The sequence below is a fragment of the Pelobates fuscus genome, chromosome 8, assembly GCF_036172605.1.
Source record: "Pelobates fuscus isolate aPelFus1 chromosome 8, aPelFus1.pri, whole genome shotgun sequence".
Taxonomy (NCBI): Eukaryota; Metazoa; Chordata; class Amphibia; order Anura; family Pelobatidae; genus Pelobates; species Pelobates fuscus.
This window is the reverse complement of record NC_086324.1, coordinates 50,293,445-50,317,480: the sequence shown is the minus strand read 5'-3', so window position 1 is coordinate 50,317,480 and position 24,036 is coordinate 50,293,445. Positions and strand designations below refer to the sequence as shown.

The 24,036-nt window shown below is 43.4% G+C and overlaps 1 protein-coding gene across 1 annotated transcript in view; it reads right to left on the bottom strand.

The window, feature by feature from the left end:
• Nucleotides 1–310: 310 nt before the first annotated feature.
• Nucleotides 311–24,036, bottom strand: part of DUSP19 (dual specificity phosphatase 19) — a 38,516-nt gene continuing 14,790 nt past the window's right edge. Inside the window, exons 2-4 of the mRNA XM_063428690.1 lie at nucleotides 13,967–14,013; nucleotides 8,308–8,460; nucleotides 311–899 (exon numbers count right to left, since the gene is read on the bottom strand). Of these exons, the coding sequence (XP_063284760.1) occupies nucleotides 666–899; nucleotides 8,308–8,460; nucleotides 13,967–14,013 (434 nt within the window). The 3' untranslated portion in view covers nucleotides 311–665. The remainder of the gene's footprint in view (nucleotides 900–8,307; nucleotides 8,461–13,966; nucleotides 14,014–24,036) is intronic.

Sequence of the window (24,036 nt, the reverse complement as noted above, 5' to 3'; positions counted from 1 at the left end):
ACCGAGTGATGTGATACCCAAAGACACGTTTTCCAGGGAAATCTTTTTTTTGTAAGCAGAGAAACATAGGCACAGACAGAAAGAGGCTTATAGATCTCAAAATACAACTCAAAATGTAAGGCTAATATGGATTAAACATTCCAAACTGGTCAGTGGCAGTTGTATTCAAGAATGTTTATGTCATTTCCACAGGACAATACACCTTGACACATAACTAATTTAACTAAAATAACGAATTTAATTTACTAAAAATAATATACATTGCTGTCAAAACATTTAAAAGAAAAAAAGTTTCTTATCTTTGGTGGAACTTACATAAAAATTATTTTTTTAAATTGTAATATTTTAACCTAAATTAAAATTGCAGAATTTGAAAAAAGGAGACATAATTAGAGTAAGACTTTTAATCACAAAACAATCAAAATCTATGCTCAAATTTCCAGCTGAAGGTGCACTGTGCTAAATAAAAACCGTCTTTAATAATATAGGTGTGTACTCTTGCAACTCTTCAGCTATGCCATGTTATTGGCCAAGACTTTGCAGTGAACAAAAACAATGTTTAATTGAAACATGAAAATTAAACATTTCCATTCCCCAAAGACATGTCTCCTGCAACAGAAGAAAGGAGGAATATTAATGAGAATCAAATATAAATATAAAGAAAGTTACGATTTCGGGCAATCTGTCTTTTCGTGCACAACATCTTGTCGCCTAATGAACTCTTGGTACTTGTGGAGCTGTTCGATGAAACCCAGGTTTGGACAAATAGCCGGTCTTGCATTTTTCACAACTGAAAAGGCTCTGGCAAAATTAAGTCTGTCGTAGTGCATTAGAAAACCAATAACGATGGCTGGTGCACGGGATACTCCTGCATTGCAATGCACAAACACCACTCCACCCTGCCAAAAGAAACATATAGAGACGTCTTCAGTGGCCTGGTTACACTAATCAGAAACAATGTTACACTCGTCACAAATCATGTTGTTCAGTGGACACTTTAAAATTCACTAAAATGCGAACTGAGGAAACTTGCGAACCAACTAGCAAACGCTAAGCCAAAACATTCAAGTTAGATAAAATGTATTTCAGGTAAGTTGGCAATTTTCTTAAAGCATACATGTTTTTCCTTAATTTTGCATGACAGTTCTGCAGTAACCATGATTTCTTGTTTGCTATTTGACCCCATTACATTTCATGAGGTGGGCTAATGCGCATGCTAGGCCATCCACATAAGAAAGCATTGCTGCAATGCTTTTCTATGGGGTTTTCTCTGACGCTGGACGTTCTCATGCAGACCGTGGTGACATCCAGCTTGAGTTAGGCGACCAAATATTTTAACCTAAATTAAAATTACAGAATTTGAAAAAAGGAGACTAAACAAGCAGGAAGTGCCTCGCGAATTGCAATGAGCGATGGTCTGGGTGCTAATAGTGTCCCTTTTTGGATTCATAAAAATGCAAGAAGTTGTATTCCCCTTGAGTCTCAGTCACCATTCCTTTCTGGCTAAGATTAGCACTAATGATGATCTCAACCAATCCAAAGTTTCACCATACAGAGGAGTGGTGGGTTAGTGTGCAGGAACGGCAATCGCCGCTCTACGCCAACTCAGCATCTCCTCAGGTATGCATTATCTCAGTGCATCTCTATGGGATGTGATCGGCGTCTTCAAGTTCAGAATGCACAGACCGAACTGGAAAGGCCTTTAGCGGCGGTCTGTGTCACAGCAACTAGAGGTGTCCTTTCACAGAGAATGCAGTGTTTAAAGCAGCTGTCCCCTTCTCTGGTTTTTGCATATTGTGACCGCAGATGGTGACTGCTCTGCTTGAATTTCGGTGGCCACGGTGGACAGATAGAGTCGTTTTCACTTACCTGAACCTGTCCATCGTGGGTGCCACCATCTTTTTCCTCTAGGTCCTCTTAAGTTTATGGTACCTTATCTTCCAGGAGCAGATGTCAGCATTGTACTCTAGCACATGATAAAATTGAGGATCCTTTGAGACCCTCCATAGAAAGATCTTTTTTTCCGTCAGCTGTCTAGTGACGGCTGAGGACTTCATAAAAGGCTACTCTACCTTTTGTCAAGTGTAGGAAAAACAAATAAAAGGGGGAGAAGACTGTGTAAACAGCTGCTTTAACCCCTTAAGGACCAAACTTCTGGAATGAAAGGGAATCATGACATGTCACACATGTCATGTGTCCTTAAGGGGTTAAAACGAATAGACTGCGGGGGCAGTCCCTCTGCACCAAAACCATACATTGTGGTTTTGATACCAAGAGCATCCCTTTAACCCCTTAAGGACCAAACTTCTGGAATAAAAGGGAATCATGACATGTCACACACGTCATGTGTCCTTAAGGGGTTAAAAAACGTTTCTTTGAGCAGGGTCCTCATCAACGTTTGGTTTCTGCTAAACTTTGTAATAGTTTGTCTCATTTGTTGTTAAATTTCCCCCTCTATAATATTGTAAAGCTCTGCAGAATAAGTTGTCACTGTATAAATGTCAATAACGATAATAGTCATGCGCGATTAAGCCCGAAGTATTGGATCTCCTGTGCATCAATAAATCTGTTACATTTTACTGCATGCCTTGAATGAGCCCATTCCTGGAACTGCTCATATTGTTTCAATCAAATGCAGTGCTTATTATTAAACCAAATGGGGCTAGTTAGAAAATTGTTGTCTTCTGCGGAACACCATAACAAAATTGATCGGTGGTGATATGCACATTGGGTGGCCCAAGCATTTAGGGCCACGCAATTGGTATCGCTAAAGAGGGGTCCGGTCAGGCACCGTGGTCATCTAAAACTACGACTGGACCACTGCAGTATTGGATGCTGGGAGGAAAGGACAGCACTTCCTCCCAGACAGAGCGCGCCAGCTGGAGGGAGAGGGAGCATCGGGGACTGAGCAGCTGCCAACCTCAGCCAGCAGCATTGAGGATTCTCCTGTAGAAAAAAGGTAAGTGAACAACAAATTTAAACATGTGTGTGTGTACCTGTGTCAGTGTGTGTGCGCGCATCTCCCAATTTGTGTGAATCTGTGTGTATATCTGTGTCAAGGTTTGTGTATCTGTCAGTATGTGTATCTGTGTGCCACTATGTGTGTGCTCACGTGTGTGAGGTACACACACACACACACACACACAGATACACACTGACACACACACAAAAAACACAGATACACTGTGGCGGAAACAGCCCCGCCACTTGTGCCTGGAGAGTACTGCTTGCCAGCCTCTTGCCATGTGATTATGGTCCCTGGGAGGTTTGGCACTTGAAATAACAGATTTGGGCATATTGTATTTTATTATGCTGCTGCTGGCCCTTTAAGAACCATCTGGGGACATACTGTGGCCACCATTTCATGTATCAGAGGCACATGGTGAGAACAATGAATGGCAGCCATTTTAACTCACAGACACCGTTTGGACTTTTCTACACGGTGCCATCTCGCCGGTATTTGGTGCACAAAGACATCGTGCAGTAGTTTTAAACTATACAACAGGGGACACATTATACAGTAATTATTTTTCATATAGCCTGTATATGTTCTGCGGAATCTGCATTAAACTGTATCTTCCAACCTACTGAACGGATCTGGGTGAATTTTGGATATGTTCACCCAGATCCCCCGGTTCCGAGGGTATACTTTTTATGGGGTTATTGCATGTTTTGGGGTCCCTGTGATATGTTTTATAAAACTGTATTTCTCTGCCTGTGATAATTATATTACCCATTGTGTTCAGTAATCATATCACAGGCAGAGGGGAGGATTTTGTGTGGGAGTGTCTGTGTGTATTGTACGGATTGATTGGTTGTATTTCAAAACCCTGTGGGCAGTACTATGTTTGTGGATTGTGAATAAAAGAGGCCAAGGGTCAAGCCAGTTCTGCTTGACCCTCAAACGAAGTGTCGTCTCGTTATTGGGGGAATTGGATTGTATGATGATTGCCAGGAGTGTAAGCCGATTATATGATTTTTCCTGTTCGGCTGTTTCGTGTAGTTTGCAGTTCGGGAGACTGGTGCTTGCAGTAGCTGTCTGTGCATTGGAAAAGGGAATATCGCCTAAACGGTTTTTAACCTCTTGTGTGCAAAACGGTCCGTTACATACACACACAGTGTGTCAAATACATATGCATACACCAATACACACACACACTTTGACACATATATACACACACACTGTGTGTATCTATGTGCCAGTGTGTGTCAGATACATACGCACACACAATATATATATATATATATATATATATATATATATATATATATTTATTTATTATGTGTATGTATCTCTGCGTATCTATATGTTTTTCATACACACTGACACATACCAACACAAATACACACCATGATACACAGACACACACTGGCACATACAAACACAGATACACACATACAGATACACATTGACACCCACAAAAAAAAAAAAAAGGAAGAAGGTTTATGCAACGGTGAGGTGGGGGGGCCCTTTCCTAGCCCTCTCGTGGTTTCGGTTTCAGTGCCCTTTAATGCGTTCTTTAATCTATTGTGTTTATTCTGATATTGACCGTGACTTTGTATCTGACTCCAAATTTATCTTTAACCCTTGCCTGTCTTTTTTAGCTGTCTGAATGATTACCGTGTACCTGACTCTGGCTGGTTCTCGTTTTCGCTGTCCCTCTGTTACCTTGACCTCGGCTCATCTCTAATTACGCTTTTTTCTGTCTAACGTTTAGTCCGGCCATTCTAAGGCCCGGTTGTACGTTATTTCCTAGTCTTGTCCCTTGCTATCCTAAAACTCTGTGTGTTGGGGTATTACACCGTGACAAATATATTGACAAAATTCTGAAGAGTCTAGTAAACAATTTAGGCGATTACTTGTTTTCGGGAAGGTAGAAAGGAATAGAGTTCTATGTGAAATATACTGTAAAATTGGCAGTTTATTATGGCACTTCTAGAACCACTTTATGGCATTATTTATCCGTAATACACATACCATTGTTATGTTTTCTTCATATAAATGTATACATTGCACTGGGTTCAGAAATAACTTTCATTTGAAAATTAAAAAAATAGAAAAAAAAGCAATACAGTCTCAATAGCCATCACCTATCATTAAAGTGTTTTTCACACAATGCATTTTGCAGGCTGTGTTATACCAAAGTAGATTCTAACAGTTACCTGTATGGGAAATTGCACATATTCCCTGACCTCTGAGGACACAATAGATTCATTTAAATATACATGAAATGGTTTGTACATTGAACAGTCTCCTGTACAAGCACCTCGGAATGCTTGAGAGAGGTCTAGTTTACGTCTGTAACGAGTGATATAATCACTGAAATGTTTTTCAATAAGTCTTCACTTAGATAAAAAGGTGAAACGTATTCCAAGTGTTAACAGCCGTATGTAAACTGAGTAAGATCATTATACAAACCGGGATTCAGGTATCCTGTAAATTATTCTATGAAAGGGAAGAGGATACGACACATAACAAAGACTTGTGCAATATAATCTTTTGTGATCTTTATCTATAATAAATAATCCAAGATAGATCTCCAGCTAATCCTTTATAAAAGCATTGTATCTACAGTAACAATGAAGAAGAAAAAAAAGGAGTTATTAAGTAAGGTCCTTTAGGGTTACTAAATATCAACTGACATTAGTTTGCATTGTAGGCTAGTAAAACGTAATAAAATGGTTTACACTTTAAGTCAGATGTTGTTTTTATACATCCAATTAACTCCAATAGGTGCGTTGCAACAGAATTAGTGCAACACACCTAATACAGTTGTGCTCAAAAGTTTGCCTAACCTTGGAGAATTGGTAATATATTTACCATTTTGAAGAAAACACAAGTGTGCAGGCAAAACATGTTTCTTTTATTTCTTATGGGATTCATATTCAACTGTAGGTTATAACAGAACGGCACAATCATAAAACAAAACACGGCAACAAAGAAAAAAAATGAAATGACCCCTGTTTAAAAGTCTGCGTACCCTTAGTTCTTAATACGGTGTATTGCCCCTTTTAGCATCAATGACAGCGTGCAATCTTTTGTAATAGTAGTCTATGAGGCCCCTAATTCTTGCCGTTGGTATAGCTGCCTATTTGTCTTTAAAAAAAATGTCTCCAGGTCATGCAAAGTCTTTGGTCGTCTTACTAGGGTTCGACTGATATTGAATTTCTTTAGAGCTCATAATCTGTGAGCTTTCAGGCCGATAGGCGATAACGATATTTTGTACATTTACCCTTTAAAAAAAAAAAAAAAACTAAACTATGTCTACACAAATCTACTGTTAACTAAACATGTTTATTATTATTTTTTTGCCAACTTTTTTTTTATTAAAGGTAAATGCACAAAATATGCCAGTCAGAATTGTTTAATGTTTTCAGGAATATGTGTGTGTTTAGTGGATGCAGTGAAAGTATTTGATTAGTGAATGCAGTGAGTGTTTGTGTAGTGGATGCAGTGTATGTGTACTGTGTGTTTTGTGCTGTGAGTGTTTGTGTAGTGTGTGTATATAATGAATGCAGAACATGTCTGTTTGTGTAGTGTGTGTAGTTATGTTAAATGTGTAAATGGGGAGGGGGGGGCATTTGAATTTTTTGTAACTTAAAAAAAAGAAAAAATCATTTTTAAAATTATGTTTTAGTCCCCCCTCTTTGCTTCTTACCTGGCCAGAGAGGGGGGATAAGGCATTCCCTGGTGGTCCCGTGGCATGGACTGTGCAGAGGGGACCCAGTACACTCTTACTTACCTTCCCGGCAGCTCCCTTCAACTCCCCTGTGGTAACCTGTGGCAACGCTCTGCCGGCAGCGGGACTCGCAAGAGTTAGACAGGGGAGCTGAAGGAAGATGCTGGGAAGAGTGTGCTGGGCTCCCCAGGACCCTGATGGCGGCCCTGGTCTGCATTATCGGCAATATCAGTATCCTTATTGGCCGATACCGATATTGGTGAAAATACAGAATATCGTCCAGACCAATTATCGGTCGATCCCTACGTCTTGAGATCTTGCCAGAATGGCTCGATATTATTAAGGTCAGGAGACTGTGATGGCCACTCCAGAACCTTCACCTTTTTCTGCTGTAACCACTGGAGAGTCAACTTGGCCTTGTGCTTGGATCATTGTCATGCTGTTAAGTCCAAGACTGTCCCATGAGCAGCCCTTGTGCAGAAGAATGCAAATTGTCTGCCAGTATTTTTTGATAACATGCTGCATTCATCTTGCCATCAATTTTTACAAGATTCCCGTGCCTTTAGAGCTCACACAACCCCAAAACATCAGTGAGCCATCACAATGCTTTACAGTGGGGGTGGTGTTCTTTTCACTATAGGCCTTGTTGAACCCCCTTACAAACATAGCTCTTATGGTTGTGACCATAAAGCTCTATTTTGGTCTTGTCATTCCAAATTACAGTGTGTCAGAAGCTGTGGAGGCATGTCACGGTGTTGTCAGGCATATTACAACCGGCCTTTTTTGTGGTATTGGCAGAGTAAAGGCTTCTTTCTGACAACAACCATTTAACTCATTTTTGTTCAAGTTTTGTCGCATTGTGCTCCATGAAACAACCACACCGCTTTTTTCCAGAGCAGCCTGTATTTCTCCTGAGGTTACCTGTGGTTTTTTCTTTTTATCCCGAATAATTCTTCAGGCAGTTGTGGTTAAAATCTTTCTTGGTCTACCTGGCCTTGGCTTGGTATCAAGAGATCCCCACATTTTCCACTTCTTAATAAGTGATTGAACAGTACTGACTGCTGTTTTTAAGGCTTTGGGTTTCTATTTATATCCTTTTCCATCTTTATAAAGTTCCATTACCTTGTTACGCAGGTCTTTTGACAGTTCTTTTCTGCTCCCCATGGCTCAGTATCTAGCCTGCTCAGTGCATCCACATGAGAGCTAACAAACTCATTGACTATTTATACACAGATACGATTTGCAAGGAAAAAACCACAGGTGTGGGAAATGAACCTTTACTTGCCATTTTAACCTGTGTGTGTCACCTTGTGTGTCTGTAACAAGGCCAAACATTCAAGGGTATGTAAACTTTTGATCAGGGCCATTTGGGTTATTTCTGTTATCATTATGATTTAAAAAGGAGCCAAACAACTATGTGATAATAAATGGCTTCATATGATCACTATCATTCAATAAAATACATTTTATTGCATGATCAGTCCTATTTTCAAAATCAATGCCAAAATTTCACAATTTATCCCAGGGTATGCAAACTTTTGAGTACAACTGTAGCTGTTCTGATTCTGAAACACTGCTTGGCAATGCCAGATAGACTTGCTTTCAAATATGGTTTTTTAAATGATACCTGTTTTTTTGCTTGCTCTAGAAATTCAAAGCATTCTGGGAAATAAGATTCAAGGTGAGTCTCTGGAAGATCCAGCATGGAGATTTTCTTATAAGTAAATTCTTCAGGAAAAACATTTTCTACACCATAAGCGACATTCAAGATGTGTGTGACCTACAAAGGAATCACAAAACACATGTTATCTCAAGCCAAGAAGAAACTTACAAATTGAATTAAATTAAAATTGGACAATGACTGCTTTGCAGTAATTTTGTGTTATCATCCTAAAGTGCCATTATCTAAGGCAAACCAGCCATCTGTTCACGACAGGTGCCACTACCTTTCATTAAATCTACATATTGAGCCCTTCAGTCAGTGCTCCTATATCCAACAGTTTACTATAGTCAATGACCTGGGACCTTATAAATTTGATGTACCTTTTCCAACAATTGAGGACCTGAATTTTGGTACAAACTCCAGGTTTAAGAACCATTGATCTAAGAGGCAGATACCACTTATGGGGCTTGACAAATCCCGGGCGCCAGGTCGCCATTGCGACTAGAAAGGTTTCCTTGGCGCCTTTAGCTAAAGGTAGGATGAGGGAACAATGGAGCCAGACATCTGGCTCAGGGGAGAATGAAGGCAGCAGTCCTGGGCTGCTTGGAGGCGGCAGTCTGGGGCAGTAATCTTCCTGATGCTCCTCTTTGCTCCCTCGCACGCTGTTTAACGATGTTGAGAGCCGGAATGACATCATTCTGGCCCAGGCATAACTACAGGGAGCAGAGCCGAGCTGCAGGTAGATCGCTGCTCCCTCGCATGCGCGATGAGCGAGCAGCCCCAAAGGTAGGGAGGCTAGGTGGATTATAATTAAAATGGAAAATGTCAGTGTGTGTGCGTGTGTAGGTCTCTGTCAGTGTGTTCATGTCTGTCAGTGTGTGTGTGTGCGTGTCAGAGAGGTGTTACTTTTTCTCTGAAAAGGTAGCGTTTACATTGAAAAGGCTACACCCACATATGGCCATCAGAGAAGGCAACGTCTTCATGGATGGGATTTGTACTCCAGAATCCTGGTGACTGTAGGCTTTTTCTGTTCATCTCTCTGCCATTGGTTTCTTTCCAATTTAGTTTTCAAGAGGTCCATCATACTTAAGTCCAGGGTCTGTGTTTTCCACCTTCAGGCGATATGTATCAATATCCATTACAATGGGAAATACACGGCAAAAGCAAGCAAACTTGAGAAGTGTACCTCCACGTATTCTGCCTGAATGTTATTATTGTGACACGGTCTGTTGCTGTAGATTTTGTCTCATTGACACCAGTATTCTGATCAGGAACGGTCTGGTTATTCTTCTACATTCCACAATCATTGAGCCCAGAACTTTCTGTGTCACATTTCTCCTCTTCTTAGGTCCCAGTGTTCCTCTTTCATCAATAAAGGTCAAATGGCTGTGTGAACCTAGAGGTCCAACATCTGAGGAACAAGGGATGCTGCTGAAGCAATGTATCATAAACCTTTAATTGGACACAGGATTTATTAAGATATAATAAATAAAAAATAAATTAAAACAAAAAGTGTCCCTGGTAACATTTTCAGGCATGTAAACGGTACAAAGCAGGGAATAAAAGACAAATGCAAGAAAAAACAAGTAACAATGAGATAAACAACAAAGAAAGAGAAATATACCATCCGTAATGAGACTGGAACAAAAAACATGCAAAGAATAACTGCATTGGAAAGCAAATTACTAACCACAGGCACAGATCAATGTTACCACTGTTCAAGGAAATAGCTTCAAGAAATTCATATACTGAGCTCCTTTGATGTCACAGTAACAAGTGATTTTAACTTAAAAATCTCCAACTGCTGCAACAGAAGGCACAGCACCTTTACACAGCAAAGCTAATCTTTACAAATGTCACAATAGAAAGTACAGAACTAGCTGTATGAAAGCGTTTTGCTAATGGCTTCCGAGTGGTACAAACTCTGATTGCAAAGTGTGTTCTAGTATAATTCCTGAACATAATGCCAGGCTTGACTGCATCACACTGAGTATAAGCGGTAAATCAAGGAGGCCTCGGAGTACAGTGAGTACACTACAGGTTTTTTGGGGGGGGTTTTTTTACCAGTGTGACACCGATAACGCAAGGTTGGTGCAACTTTACTGACTTATTGTGAGTTGGCACAATGGTCACATACAAACATTATTTTTACAAAAGTGCGTTCCTATAAATGTCATAAAGGGATACTATAGGCACCAAAACCACTTTAGCTTAATGCTGCAGTTTTGGTGTACAGATCTGTGTCAAAAAAGGACAACACATGTAAAAAAAAGATTGGAAGGTAGTGTCCAAAATGGAGCTCCACGGCAGAAGTATCAATTTCTGCATATTTATATTTGCTACATATAGTGGATAAAAAAACATTAACAATTCTGGGGAGTTACAGCCCCCCTTTAACTAAATACACCATCAACATCTTCTGAATGCATTTAATGGAGCCCAATTAAACAGAACAGAAAAAGAAAATACTTTTAAACTACAACACAACTAAAAGTAGTAAAATTGTAAATTAAGTAAAATAAAAAAGAAACCCAACTCAAATTAAAATCTAGGAAAATATAAAAAAAATTAAACTGGTAAAAGTAATGTCATTAAAGAAGCAGTGGAGATGATGAGTGTGACAGAAGCTTCCATGCCAGGGCCTCTTGGAGAGGCTCGAAAGCCAGCCTCTTAAAGGACCACTATAGTGCCAGAAAAAGGAGTTAAAGGTGGAAGGGGTTAAACTTACCTCTTTCTCCAGTGCCGGGCGGGGGACTCTTCTCCTCGGCTGAATGTGCATGCGCGGCACGAGCTGCGCATGCATTCAGCCAGTCCATAGGAAAGCATTATCAATGCTTTCCTATGGACGCTGGAGTTTTCTCACTGTGCAAATCACAGTGAGAAGCGCGGAAGCGCCTCTAGCGGCTGTCAATGAGACAACCACTAGAGGCTGGATTAACCCTATTATAAACATAGCAGTTTCTCTGAAACTGCTATGTTTATAGAAAAAAGGGTTAATCCTAGCTGGACCTGGCACCCAGACCACTTCATTAAGCTGAAGTGGTCTGGGTGCCTATAGTGGTCCTTTAACTACAGACTGTGGGCCAGGTCCCAGGAGTCCCTGCATGAGGTGTGAGACAGCAGCAATCAATGTATAAACTATTCATTGTTACTGCGATAACTCTGCAGTGCCCTTTGCTGCCTAGAAGTGTGTACATTTGCATAATGCTGGTATGCAAATGAGGGCAACCAAATATGTGATTAAATGCATATATTGTTGCTTTCTACTGTGTTGGAAAATGTTATTTGTGTTATATAGTTCATGGATGAATTATAGTTGCTCGTTCTACAATGATCTATATATGTGTCTTTTTATTCCTGTCACCACATGTTAAAAGACTAGACCCCAAAGGCTATTCCTAGTTCAAAATAAAGTTTTGCATGTTAGTTCCTTTTGGAACTATGTGTCCTGTATGGATTTTTAGGGATCCCAGTAACAGAGTCTTTGGGTACTTTGTTGGCTGGCTGCATGATTCCTCTAGCATGGGGACAAGTTGAAAAGAGAGCTAGGCCTGAGACCCACAAGTGTCTTTGTTAAGACAGGGGCAATCACAATAAGCAGAGCTGTTGATACCTTCTTGGGAAGGAAAGCTGCAGATAATATGGCAGAGGGGACGATAACTGCCTGGAAGAAGAGAGCTGCAGTCTGGTCGGGTGGATGTGTTCTGGAGATACCCCAGTCAAGCTTTGGTGACTGTGGCTGAAGAGTTTGGGCTTCCACCTGAACAGCTAGGAAGCAGATTGGGCTGAGGTACTCTGTCGGAGTACAGGAGCTCAGTCGCATCTGGTGGTAGAAGTGGGATGGCTTCCTAGTGATTGGGGAAAGATCCCTAGTTGGAGAACAGAACCTGCATCACAGTAAGTATAAGTTGGTCTATAAAGTGAGACTCTATGCACCAGAACCACTACAGCTTTACTGCTTCCCGACTCTAGGGCGTGCTATGTCATCCTACAAAAGAAGGGTTTTAAATGTTGTCAGGGCTGCATAGACTGAATAATTATTCTCCACTACAATCAGGGGACCTGTCTGACAACCCCGACAGTCAATCCAGCCGATCAGAGTCATGTGATCGCAGTGACACTGTGTGCGTGCACTTAAAATGAAAGATGTAAATTATGGTTAAACAGAAATGTACCTCAAATTCTAGGTTTTGTTTGGACTCCACCCTCTAAAATTGCCTCTGTCCTTAAGGGGTTAATGTAGTGGTTTAAGTGCAAGGAGTCTTTCCTAGCAGTCTCTCCGGTGTAAACAATGTATTTTCAAAGAAAAGGCAGAGTTTTCATTGAACTGTAAGGACACTTCTAGCTAGGTCTGTCGCCAGAAATATTAGGGCCCCTTACAAAGCTCAAGATCTGGGCCCCTGGGGGCTGTCCAAGCCCACCTACAAGGATGCAGCGTATGTAGAGTGGATATAGGGGGGGGTGTGTTTTGGATGCAGTGTATGTTATAGTGCATGTGTAGTGGATGCATTGTGTGTTTGTGTAGTGGATGCAGTGGATATATATCGTGCATATAAATACACGTACAGTGTGTTTAAATGTGAGCACATTTTTGTATGGAGTATGTGTGTGAATGTTGGAGTTTGAATGTAGGCATGCATTTGTGTATAGTGTATACACTTCCACACAGATACATACACCAACACATTAATACACACACGAACGCACAGATACACAAAGACACACCGACACATTGCACATACAGACACCCACAATGACACGGTTACATACACACACAGATACTAATGTACAGACACTCAGACACATTCTAACACAGAATACACACAAATACATACAGATCATTTTGTACCCAGCCTCCTGTTTCTTTTGTGTGCTGGGGCTGTTGGGAGGCAGTCTGGTTGCTGGCTCACTGACTCTGCTCTGGATCTGCCCTCCCGTGCGTAGTAAGCTGGGAGGAAAGGGCCAGCTGTCCCTTCTTCCCAGCACTGGCTGTGGCTGCCATTTTTAAACCAGTTCGGTCACGCTATTAAAGGGCCTCAGCGCTGTTCAGGCCCCTGAAAACATATGCCATCCGATTGGCCACATCAGCATGCAGGCCTCTGTGCAGCAGTTCCGCCGCTACAAAATCGGTTATGTGAGCCCCGGCCAGCTGGGCCACCAAGGTCATGGTTGTCACCCCCTGATTGTGACCCTGTTTCTAGTGACAGTGAGCAACATTCCCTGTCTTCACGCTCTGCTTAAGGACACCAAACTCTCCTCATAGAGATGCACTCAACTAATGATGAATGCTGTGAATGTGCAATAGACCCCCTCCCCCGCCATGCATCCCTAGAGGGGAAGCAGCCGCTGTGGCGATACTGGTGTGGCATGAGCATCAAGGTGAGTAAACTATTTTACTCACTAAACATTTAAATAGACTGAAGTAAACGCTAATGTTAGAAATACAGGTTTTAAAGCGGACACATTGGAATCCCCTTTGTCCTTTCCCTCCTATAACATTATGGCCAATGCAAAAGCAGAATACATGAACAGCGTGCAACACTCCCACATCACTTTATTCACATACTCCGTCTCTGGGGATGCAAAATAATACAAATATATACAATTCAGGGTCTCAAGTTACCTTGTATTTTTTCATTACATCCAAATCTTGAGCAACATCTTGGGATCCTGTAATTGTAAAAAAAAAAAAAAAAAAATTATACATACATATGATGTGGGATTATTTAAAAAAACCTTATTGTACTTGTATTCAATTATTGCAACTCCATTTTAACTTTATACCGTGACAATCCTCCATTTTGTCCTCCTAACCTGACTTCTTCAATCCTCCATTTTGTCCTCATAACCTAACTTGTTCATTTCAAAACTACCTTACATGACAGAATTTCCCAGCACATCTAATACAATAGAACAAAGACTGTATTTTCTATAAAGACATGATTAACACAGGAATTGCTGACTTTTCCTTAGATTTGCAACATAGTATAGTTTGAAGGCCATGAGAACACAGTAGTAATGAAATGTTCTATTCATAAGAGACCTTGCACCTGGCCACGAGGCCTGAGATCACCGACCGTGTAAAATGACGCTCAAGACCCCTTGTCCCCCACCCGTGTCCAGAACAATCCCACCTCTTGGTGGGTGGACACGGGACTAACCACTTAGTTTTGAGCCAATTAATAATATTGATAGGTGGACATTAATCCCGACACTTAACAATTAATCCAATTAATGATGTTTATTTGCTGATATTCTAATAATCAATGATGACGTAAAATGTCTCTTAAAAGGACCTGCGCGTCCGCTTTTTAATCACTTGCCAATAAATTTTCTCGAAGTTATTTTAACCTGAACCTTGTGTGTCAGACTTAATTACTTCAGCGTATATACGCAATTTATTTTATTGATTTGGACAGGAACAGATAGACATTTAAACATTTTGGTTTACTGCTAAAAAGTACCATAACAACTTGGCGCCCAACGTGGGGCATCGGGCTATGTCCGGCCGGTGAGCCGTCCTAAGGAAGACAAGGGTGGACGGAGGAATCCAGGGGGAAGGAAAGGAGACTGATCACCTCCAGGTACACGGTAGAGACTTCTGCAGAGCCACCGGTATGTTCCGGCCCCTTTGATTGACCCGTCCACGTGTCTGTGACTGCTTCCCGGGAGGACATCAAAGACAGGTAATATCTTGCCCGGTGTCTCGTTACTCATTTGTTTACCTGCATTTTAGTCTATCTGTTGCCTGGGTGTGTTTGAATTGTGTTTGAATTGTTTGCCTGTTTCCCCATTTTGAGATAAAGGGGGGGTGGACCTGCAGGCGATTCGCCTGGGGTTCTGTCTTGCTTGTTTTCCCCTTTTTGGGATAAAGGGGGGGTGGACCTGAGGGGACTTGCCTGGGTCTTCGGTTTGTCTGTTTATCTGTTTGTATTTTACCCCTTTTGGGATAAAGGGGGGTGGACCTGTGGATGCGTTCCTGGGGGTCTTCTGTTACCTGTTTTACTCCTTTTAGGAACCACGGTGCTGTGGTTGTAGGGAAAAAGGGGGGTTGACCTGTGGATGCGTTCCTGGGGGTCTTCTTTGCCTGTTTACCTCTTTTAGGAGCCTCGTGGCTGTGGCTGTAAGGAAAAAGGGGATTGTTGGAACTGTGGATTTTGTGTAGACTCATAATTTCCTGTGATCCTTCTGGTGACACTCTGAGAGCCCAGCTAGCCTCATTGTGCACGTGGTAACCCACAGTTTCGAGTACTGGGGCTAGTGGAATTCCAAGTTTGGTAACCACTGTCCCGAGTACCGAGGCTGGGGGGATTCCAGTTTTGGTAAACCTCAGCTTCGGCTGGGGGGGATTCCAGTTTTCTTTTGGTAACCACAGCCCTGAGCGCTGGGGCTGGTGGAATTCCAGTTTTCTGTTTATTTGTGGCAGGGGACTCTGTTTCCTGGGGGGATTCAAGTAGGCATTGCTTGTTTTCCGCATCACGTGGTAGTGAGACTTATAAGTGGGTTTTATAGGGGCACTACGGGAGTGAGGATAGAGGTGGCCACATTCTTGTGGACTGCTGTGCAGAGGGAGGCTGACGGAACTCGGACCGGTGTCAGTTGTTTTCCGTGGCCGCTGGTAGTGAGACTTATGCAAGTCATTCTCCGAGCGGAGACACTACGGGGTTGAGGGAGGTGACTTTGGAGTAAGCACACGAGTAAAGGAAAGGAATTCATTTGAACTGTGATGCATGCACTGTATTTCAACTGTATTGTTGTCTTGTTTGTTTAATGAGGAGTCTCATGTACTCCTGTGTCTGTCTCTAAGGATTTTTTCCTTGCCTTTCATCTTTTCTACACTTTCTATATTATTATACTATCCACTCCCATTCCTCTTAAAAGAGAAGTGATTGGTCACACACTTCTCACCTCGCTCCAATCCGTGTCTACCACCCCGGGTAGGCGGATTCAGTGACTAGTCTACGTTTTGGGAAGACGCACCTGAGAAAGTCCCACGATTCTCGGGTGGCAGTCGAGCATTGTAGACGTTCCTGTTCAATTTTCCTTCTCTCTCTCTATATCTAGGACGCTGGTATAGGGGTAAAGGGACTATGGGACAGGATTTAGATAAGCCCAGCAAGGGCTGGTTAGCATGTGATTTAGTAGAGAACAGAGAGGGTGAAGAGATGGTTAAAGGTGTTGAAAAGATTGCAAAAGTATGTAAAATTGCTGTACCGACATGTGGGAGATTGCAACCAGAAAGTTGGCGCAAGTTACTAGCAGAAATGAAAGGCAAGCTTACAGATAATGGTTTATTAAAGACTGCCGAAGCATGGTACAGAGTAGCGAAGGCTATTCAGTTAGAAGGTTGGGTTGAAGAAGAGATAAATCACAAAGGTGTGAAATTGTTTGTGTATCATAAAAATTGTGTTGCTGGGGTTTTCCCTCAGCCAGCGCCCCAAAATGGCGCCCAGGGGATGTCTATCCCCAAGGTTCAGTCAGCAATAGGTGATGGCCAGCTGACTATGTTCCCCGCTCCCAATCCTCCCGAATCCCATCCCATCACCTCCCCTGTCTGCCCGGTCCTGAATTCTGATGGATCTTTCTTTACCCCTTCCCCTTCTCTAACGGTCCCATCATCCTCAGCCATCCCCACGCTCCCTTCCATGCCTAATCCTAACATCTCATCTGCCACCTCCTCCCTGCAATCCCTCTCCATGGTTAATCCCCTTCCATCAGCACCCGCCCAACTAACTACCCCTCCCTCCCATGCTACGACTCCTCTTTCTGCATCCATCCCTACTAATCCCGTCCTGTCTCCTCCCATAACCAGCTCCGCCCCAGTCCAATATCCTACCTCCTTAACCGTACCTGCCCACCCTACTCTTTTGCCCTCCCCTGCCTGGCCCTACCCCTTCCCATATCCCATGGCCCTGCCCTACCACGGTTACCCTCCCTTTCCCCAAGCCACTCCCCAGGTTCCGGTCATGCCCAGTCCGGCCCAGTCTGCCCCGGAAGTGCCCATATCAAATATGGCCGCCGCTTCTTCCCTTAATCCTGAAGCAACTCCTTTCCCCGCCTCCAATATGGCGGCCCCCAGTTCAGCCCTGATGCCGGTAATCCCCGGTGACTACCTGTCCCCAGGTTATGACTCGCTAGCCACCCCTGCATCTGGGGCTCATTCCCAACCACCGATCCTTTCACCTCACGCGGGCCCTGCACCGCGTAAAAGAGCCAATATCATAGAATTCGATGATGACGAGGAGGACAGGGTGTCCCATGTCTCATCGGAGCTTGCTGCGGGAGCCCCAACTCATCGTTCTATCGATGACCCCTTTGGCCACAAGGGTCGGGGAGAACGGGCCCCTCCTAAATATGTTGCTTTCAATCCCACTCAAGCTAGTGCTTTAATGAAATCACTCCCTGACCCAGAAAAGCAGCCTATGCCCTTCTACCGAGGGATAGTTCAAATTCAAAAGACTTATTCCGCTGCATGGCGTGATCTACTGAGCATTTGTGCTATTAAAGCAGGGGATGCATATTGGCCAAGCATGGCCCGACACCTCAGTACAGATCTGCTCAGCAGTGATGTTGATTACCCCTCAGGAGTAACTTTTTGCACCCAATTAAGAGAATGGGCTAAGGACAAACTAGCAGATCAGGCTGCTGGCCTTACTGATGTTATTCAAGATAAAGGAGAATCAGTGGAAAGGTTTCATGCAAGACTGTATCAAATGTTTACAGATTTGGGGTTTGATCTTACTGACAAGATTCATTCACAAATGCTGTCAGGTGCGTTTGTCCAAGGTGTTAAAGACTCTATACGCAAGGGAATCATTGCTGCACGCCCTGAATATAAGGTTGTTCCCCTGGATACCCTACTTTTAGTTGCTAGAGGTTTGGAATCCGCTCAGACCCCAAGAAGACCCACTTCAGCTCCTCTCATTGTATCCCGCTCCACCCCAGTCCCAAGAGGTACTAGACCGGAGGAGGGGGGACATTGTTTTAATTGTGGAGCCAAGGGGCACTTTAGAAGTGACTGTCCAGAACCAAAAAAGGAGCCAAGGGAGCCCAGAAAGCCCTCCAAACCTGCCCCGGCTCCCAAAGCCACCAAACAGGTTCCGATAATTGAGGAACCGGATGATTAGGAAATTGGCAAGCCTGTGTCATTAACCCCTGTTATGGTAGTGTCTACAGGGGATAAGGGAGGGCCACTTGCTACAGTGACTTTACCCATTGAGGGCCAACCAACCACATTTCTTGTTGACACAGGTGCAGCCCGTAGTGTTCTAAGAGAACAAGACCTGCCAGATCCATCTTTCCTGTCTAATATTGATGTCTCTTGTGTTGGAGTGGATGGCCAGCCAAGACACAGCCCTTTAACAACTCCACTACGAGTTGGCTCTAGCCTGCTTGCTCGTTTTGTGGTATCCTCCACTTGCCCAATTAACCTATTAGGTGCTGATGTTCTCTCCCGCCTGCAAGCATCCATCACCTTCACCCCAGATGGGCAAATAGAAATGACCACACCCCTATCTGAATCAGACACCTCAGCCTTGTGCTCCTTGCCTCTGATGCTGCATTTGGAAGAGCCCCGTGAGAAGGCAGCAGAATTAAGGTCCAATTTCCCAGAGGCATTAAAAACACAGGTGCCCGCCAAGTTATGGTCCTCAGGCCCAGAGGACATAGGTCACCTAAATGTTCCCCCTGTGGTGGTAAAGCTTATTCCAGGAGCTAAATTACCAAGAAAACCACAATATCCATTAAAACCAGCACAGGCTGCCGCCATTTCTACCCACATCAAGGCACTTTTGGAGAAGGGTGCCCTGGTGAAATGTAAATCTGAATGCAACACCCCATTATTCCCTGTGAAAAAGAAAACTCCAAAAGGTGAGCCAGAGAAGTACAGGATGGTTCAGGATCTCCGTGCTGTTAATGAAGCTACCGTCCTGGACACCCCTCTTGTACCAAATCCCCATACTCTGCTCTCTGGAGTCCCACCATCTGCAAAATTTTTCACAGTCATTGACCTAGCAAATGCTTTTTTCAGTGTCCCACTGGACCCATCCTGCCAATACCTGTTTGCTTTCACTCATGAGATGCAACAGTATACCTGGACTGTCATGCCCCAAGGGGCACAAAATTCACCAAGTCAATTTGCAAAGGCCATGGCCACCATCCTTGACCCATGGCAAGCTGAGCACCCAGAAGTTGTTCTGCTCCAGTATGTGGATGATTTGCTGCTCTGTGGAGATGATATACCCACTACTGAAAAGTGCTCAATTAGTCTGCTTTGTTATTTGGCAGAACAAGGATGCAAAGCTTCGCTCATCAAGCTACAGTTCTGCCAACCCTCAGTAATTTTCCTTGGTCATTGCCTATCTCAAGGTACCAGACATCTTACCCGGGACCGGGTGAGAGCTGTACTGGATATCCCAACTCCAAGAACTTCAAAATCTCTCCATGCCTTCCTAGGCCTCATTTCCTACTGCAGAGCATGGATCCCAGAAGCCTCCCTGCTCATGCAACCTCTCTATGACACACTTAAGTCTGACCCTTTCTGTTTGACTAATGAAGCTCTGGACAATTTCAATGCTCTCAAACGTGCCATTGCTTCTGCTCCTGCCTTGGGCCTACCTGACTACTCAAAACCTTTCAAATTATTTGTCTCTGAAAGACAAGGCCACGCAACAGGAGTTCTCACCCAAACCAATGACTTAAGAGGCCGCCAGAGGCCTATTGGATATTTCTCATGTCAACTGGACATTGTGGCCAGAGGGACTCCTTCCTGTCTCAGGGCTGTTTTTGCTGCAAGAGAGCTCATAGAAAGAACCTCAGACCTGGTCCTTGGCCACCCTCTGGTTGTTTTGGCCCCTCATGACATTTCTGCCATCATCAACCAAGTCCAGCTCAAGCACGTGTCTCCAGCCAGACACCTACGCCTCCAGTGCCATCTTCTTCTACCTGACAACATTTCCATCCAAAGATGTCAAGTTCTTAACCCATCCACTCTTCTTCCACTCCCTGAGGGGGGTATCTATTATGGATTTATCACGGATGAAACCTACATTTACCTGCTCTGTGGATGTATCAAGAAAGTCATGCATCCACACTTGACATTTTATGAAGATGAGAAGCCTCTCTGTGAAGGCCCAGATTACGCCTTCTGTACCATGTGGTACAAACCAAACATTACTCCCGAACCTTGCTATGAAGATGAGCTTTACCACTGGACTGATGTGAAGCTCACTGCTCAAGATTTCTATTGTGACTCTGAAGGCAATAGCATGGTCTTGGTCCAACTACCTCAACAACTTAACTACCTCTACCGCCATTGGGATACTGCTATCCCACATATTCCTGTTACCAAATTGAAGACAAGGTCATGGAATGATCTTGGGCCCATGGCAAAGTTATGGGCCACCATGGATGAAGAACAACTACAGGAAAATGGTATTGTCAAATACCCAACAACTGACCTTCTGGAAGCATGGCCACGCCACTTCCTAGAAAAAGAATTTCAAGATCTGGTCATAGTGAATGATTATGACCCCGAGACACCTCATGACTGTTTTGAACAGATGAAAATGGAGACAGTGCACCTACCAACTGTGCATGAGAATCCATTACTAGATCCAGATTTTACCCTGTTTGTGGACGGCTCAAGATATGCTGATGAAGAAGGAAGATATCATACAGGATATGCCGTAACCACAACAGATGAAGTTATCAAATCATCATCCTTACCGCCAGCAATGTCTGCGCAAGAAGCTGAATTACAGGCTCTGACTTCAGCATGCAAAACTTCCGAAGGAAAACGTGCCAACATCTATACAGATTCAAGATATGCTCTGGGCGTGGCACATGACTTCGGCCTAATTTGGAAGACAAGAGGATTTCTCACCACCGCCGGTACACCAGTCAAGCATAGTACTGCAATCAAGGAGCTAATGGATGCCCTCCTACTCCCTAAAGAAGTGGCCGTTTTGAAGGTAAAGGCCCATGGGAAATTGGATACAGATGAAGCAAAGGGCAACCATTTGGCTGATCAGGCTGCTAAGCTAGCAGCCAGGGATCTGCAGGAAGTGGATGAAGAAGTGTCCGGACAAGAAGAAGAAGTCCCTATTTTTGCTCTGCAAACTCTTCCTACTGATTTGCGAATTTTGCGAGAACAGCAAGCTGCAGTCACTCCTGAAGAAATCCAGAAATGGAAAAAGAAAGGAGCCGTCCAAAAGGACGGAGTATATTACAACAACTTCAAATTTTGTCTTCCAAAAAATTTATATCCAGCAGTTGTCCAATGGGCACATGGGCCTGCACACCTGTCAAAGGAATTGATGGCCGCCCTTATACAGAAGTATTATGAAGCACCCGGAATCACAACATTGATCAGCAGCTTCTGTAAGGCCTGTGTCATTTGTGCAAAATGCAATCCAGGAAGACCAATCAAGGTGCCTGCAAAACACCTGGCAAAGCCCATGTACCCTTTCCAGCGAATTCAAATTGACCACATCCAAATGCCCAAGAGTGGGCCCCATGAATATGCACTAGTCATAGTGGACATGTTCTCAGGATGGCCAGAGGCCTACCCAGTGGCCAATATCACTGCAAAAACAACCGCAAGACGCCTACTTACAGAGATAGTATGTAGGTTTGGACTCCCAGAAGTCATTGAAAGTGATCAAGGCCCAGCCTTCACAGCAACAGTGACTAAAGAAATTTGGACTGCTCTAGGGGTGACCCTAGCCTTCCACACCCCTTACCACCCACAAAGTAGTGGTAAAGTAGAGCGCATGAATGGCACTCTAAAAGCCAGAATGTTAAAAATGTCACAAGAAACAAAGATGCCCTGGCCAGAAAGCCTGTCAATAGCTTTATTTAGTGTTAGGCACACACCTAGAGGGAAGCATTCACTGTCCCCATATGAAATTCTATTTGGGACAGCACCCAGACTAGGTTGTTATTATCCGCAGCAGTTACAGCTCCAATCAGATGTTTTAGTAGATTATGTAACTGAACTTGCAAGTGCCTTGAACAAAATACATGCCCAAGTTTTCTCTTCAATTCCAGATCCCGATTTGGACACAGGTACCCATAACCTGCTTCCCGGAGATTGGGTTCTGGTCAAGAAGTTTGTGCGGAAAAATACCCTGGAACCAAGATTTGACGGTCCATTCCAAGTTCTCCTGATTACCGCAACCTCCGTCAAACTGGCCGGCAGGCCAAATTGGATCCACGCTTCCCACTGCAAGAAATCTCCAGCCCCCGAGGAAGCTGATACCGCACAAGCATGTACCTCTGGTACACCTTCTCCTTAATCAGCCTTATAAAGGCCCAACAAGTAGCCATCACCAAAGATATTAGTGGGTATACCTTCTGGTACAATTCATCATGCACCCATGTGGCTACCTACACCTTTGACTATTGTGACATTGTAGAATGTCCGTTCCCCACATCACAAATCCAGAGTATTTACAGAGATATCCCTCATTCAAAAGACCCATATGTTTGTGTAGTTGACAAGCAATGGGGGCACAATTGTAATCATTGGGGGGGCGGCGGGATAGAATGCCGGGCCTGCCTGGGGTTACAAACCAAAAAGTGCCTTATCTAAAGTAGATGATCAAGGTAGATCCCTTCTCCAGAGAATGACTTTGAGAAAGCCTGGGGGAGGTACACCAATGAAATTAATCCTTAACATTGAGCATCCAAGCCCAACGGATGCAGACCAGTATGTGATGGGAATGTATTGGAAAAAGGGTTCCTACCGTAAATTAGGGCATTTCTTCTTAAAAGATATGTGCAACTCTTCTGAGTGGCAAGGGGCCACCCATATGGTCCCTAACCCATTAAAACCTCATATCCAGACCTTTCAAGACATGATGGCCATTGCTAACCCCACCTTTGAAGATACCATGGCCGCTGAAACAGGTTTTAATGATGTAAATTTATGGTTAGAATGGATGAAATATAATGCTAATAAGCATAATAAGACTGCATGCTATGTGTGTGGTGGTGCCCGGCCTCACCTGGGTACTGTACCTCTAATCCTGCCAGTAGATATAGAGGAATGTGTTTTAAGCCTTTTTGCCTATCACTATGATTTTAACAGGTCCATATGTATTGCATGGACAAAGGAGTATCCTCTCCTAACCAAGGATGTCAAACCCCCAGATGGTATTACCGTGTATAAAGGTAATTACACTTGTTATGCTAATTATGATGGAATTGGTAAATTCTTGGGTAACTTCTCTAAGGGGTATTGTGCTACCTACAGGAGTGTCTCTATGGACTTGTTGCAGTTTCACACCAGGTCATTAGGGGATATCTACTGGTTGTGTGGGGATTTACAGCTGAGATCCAGAATGGACAAGGAGTGGTGGGGGGAGTGTACTTTGGCTAAAGCTATTATGCCTATACATATCATCTCTGACACACACCTCGTCACCCATGAGTCCAGGCACACTAAGGTTAAGCGTGACGCCCCAGTGAAAGGAAGTTTTGATCCTCATGTTTATATTGATGCTATTGGGGTGCCTAGGGGGGTGCCCAATGAATTTAAAGCAAGAGATGAAGTTGCTGCAGGATTTGAATCACTTTTTGCCATAGTTACCACAAACAAGAATTTAAATTGGATAAATTACATTTATTATAATCAACAGCGTTTTGTTAATTATACCAGAGACGCCCTCCAGGGATTGGCCGAACAATTGC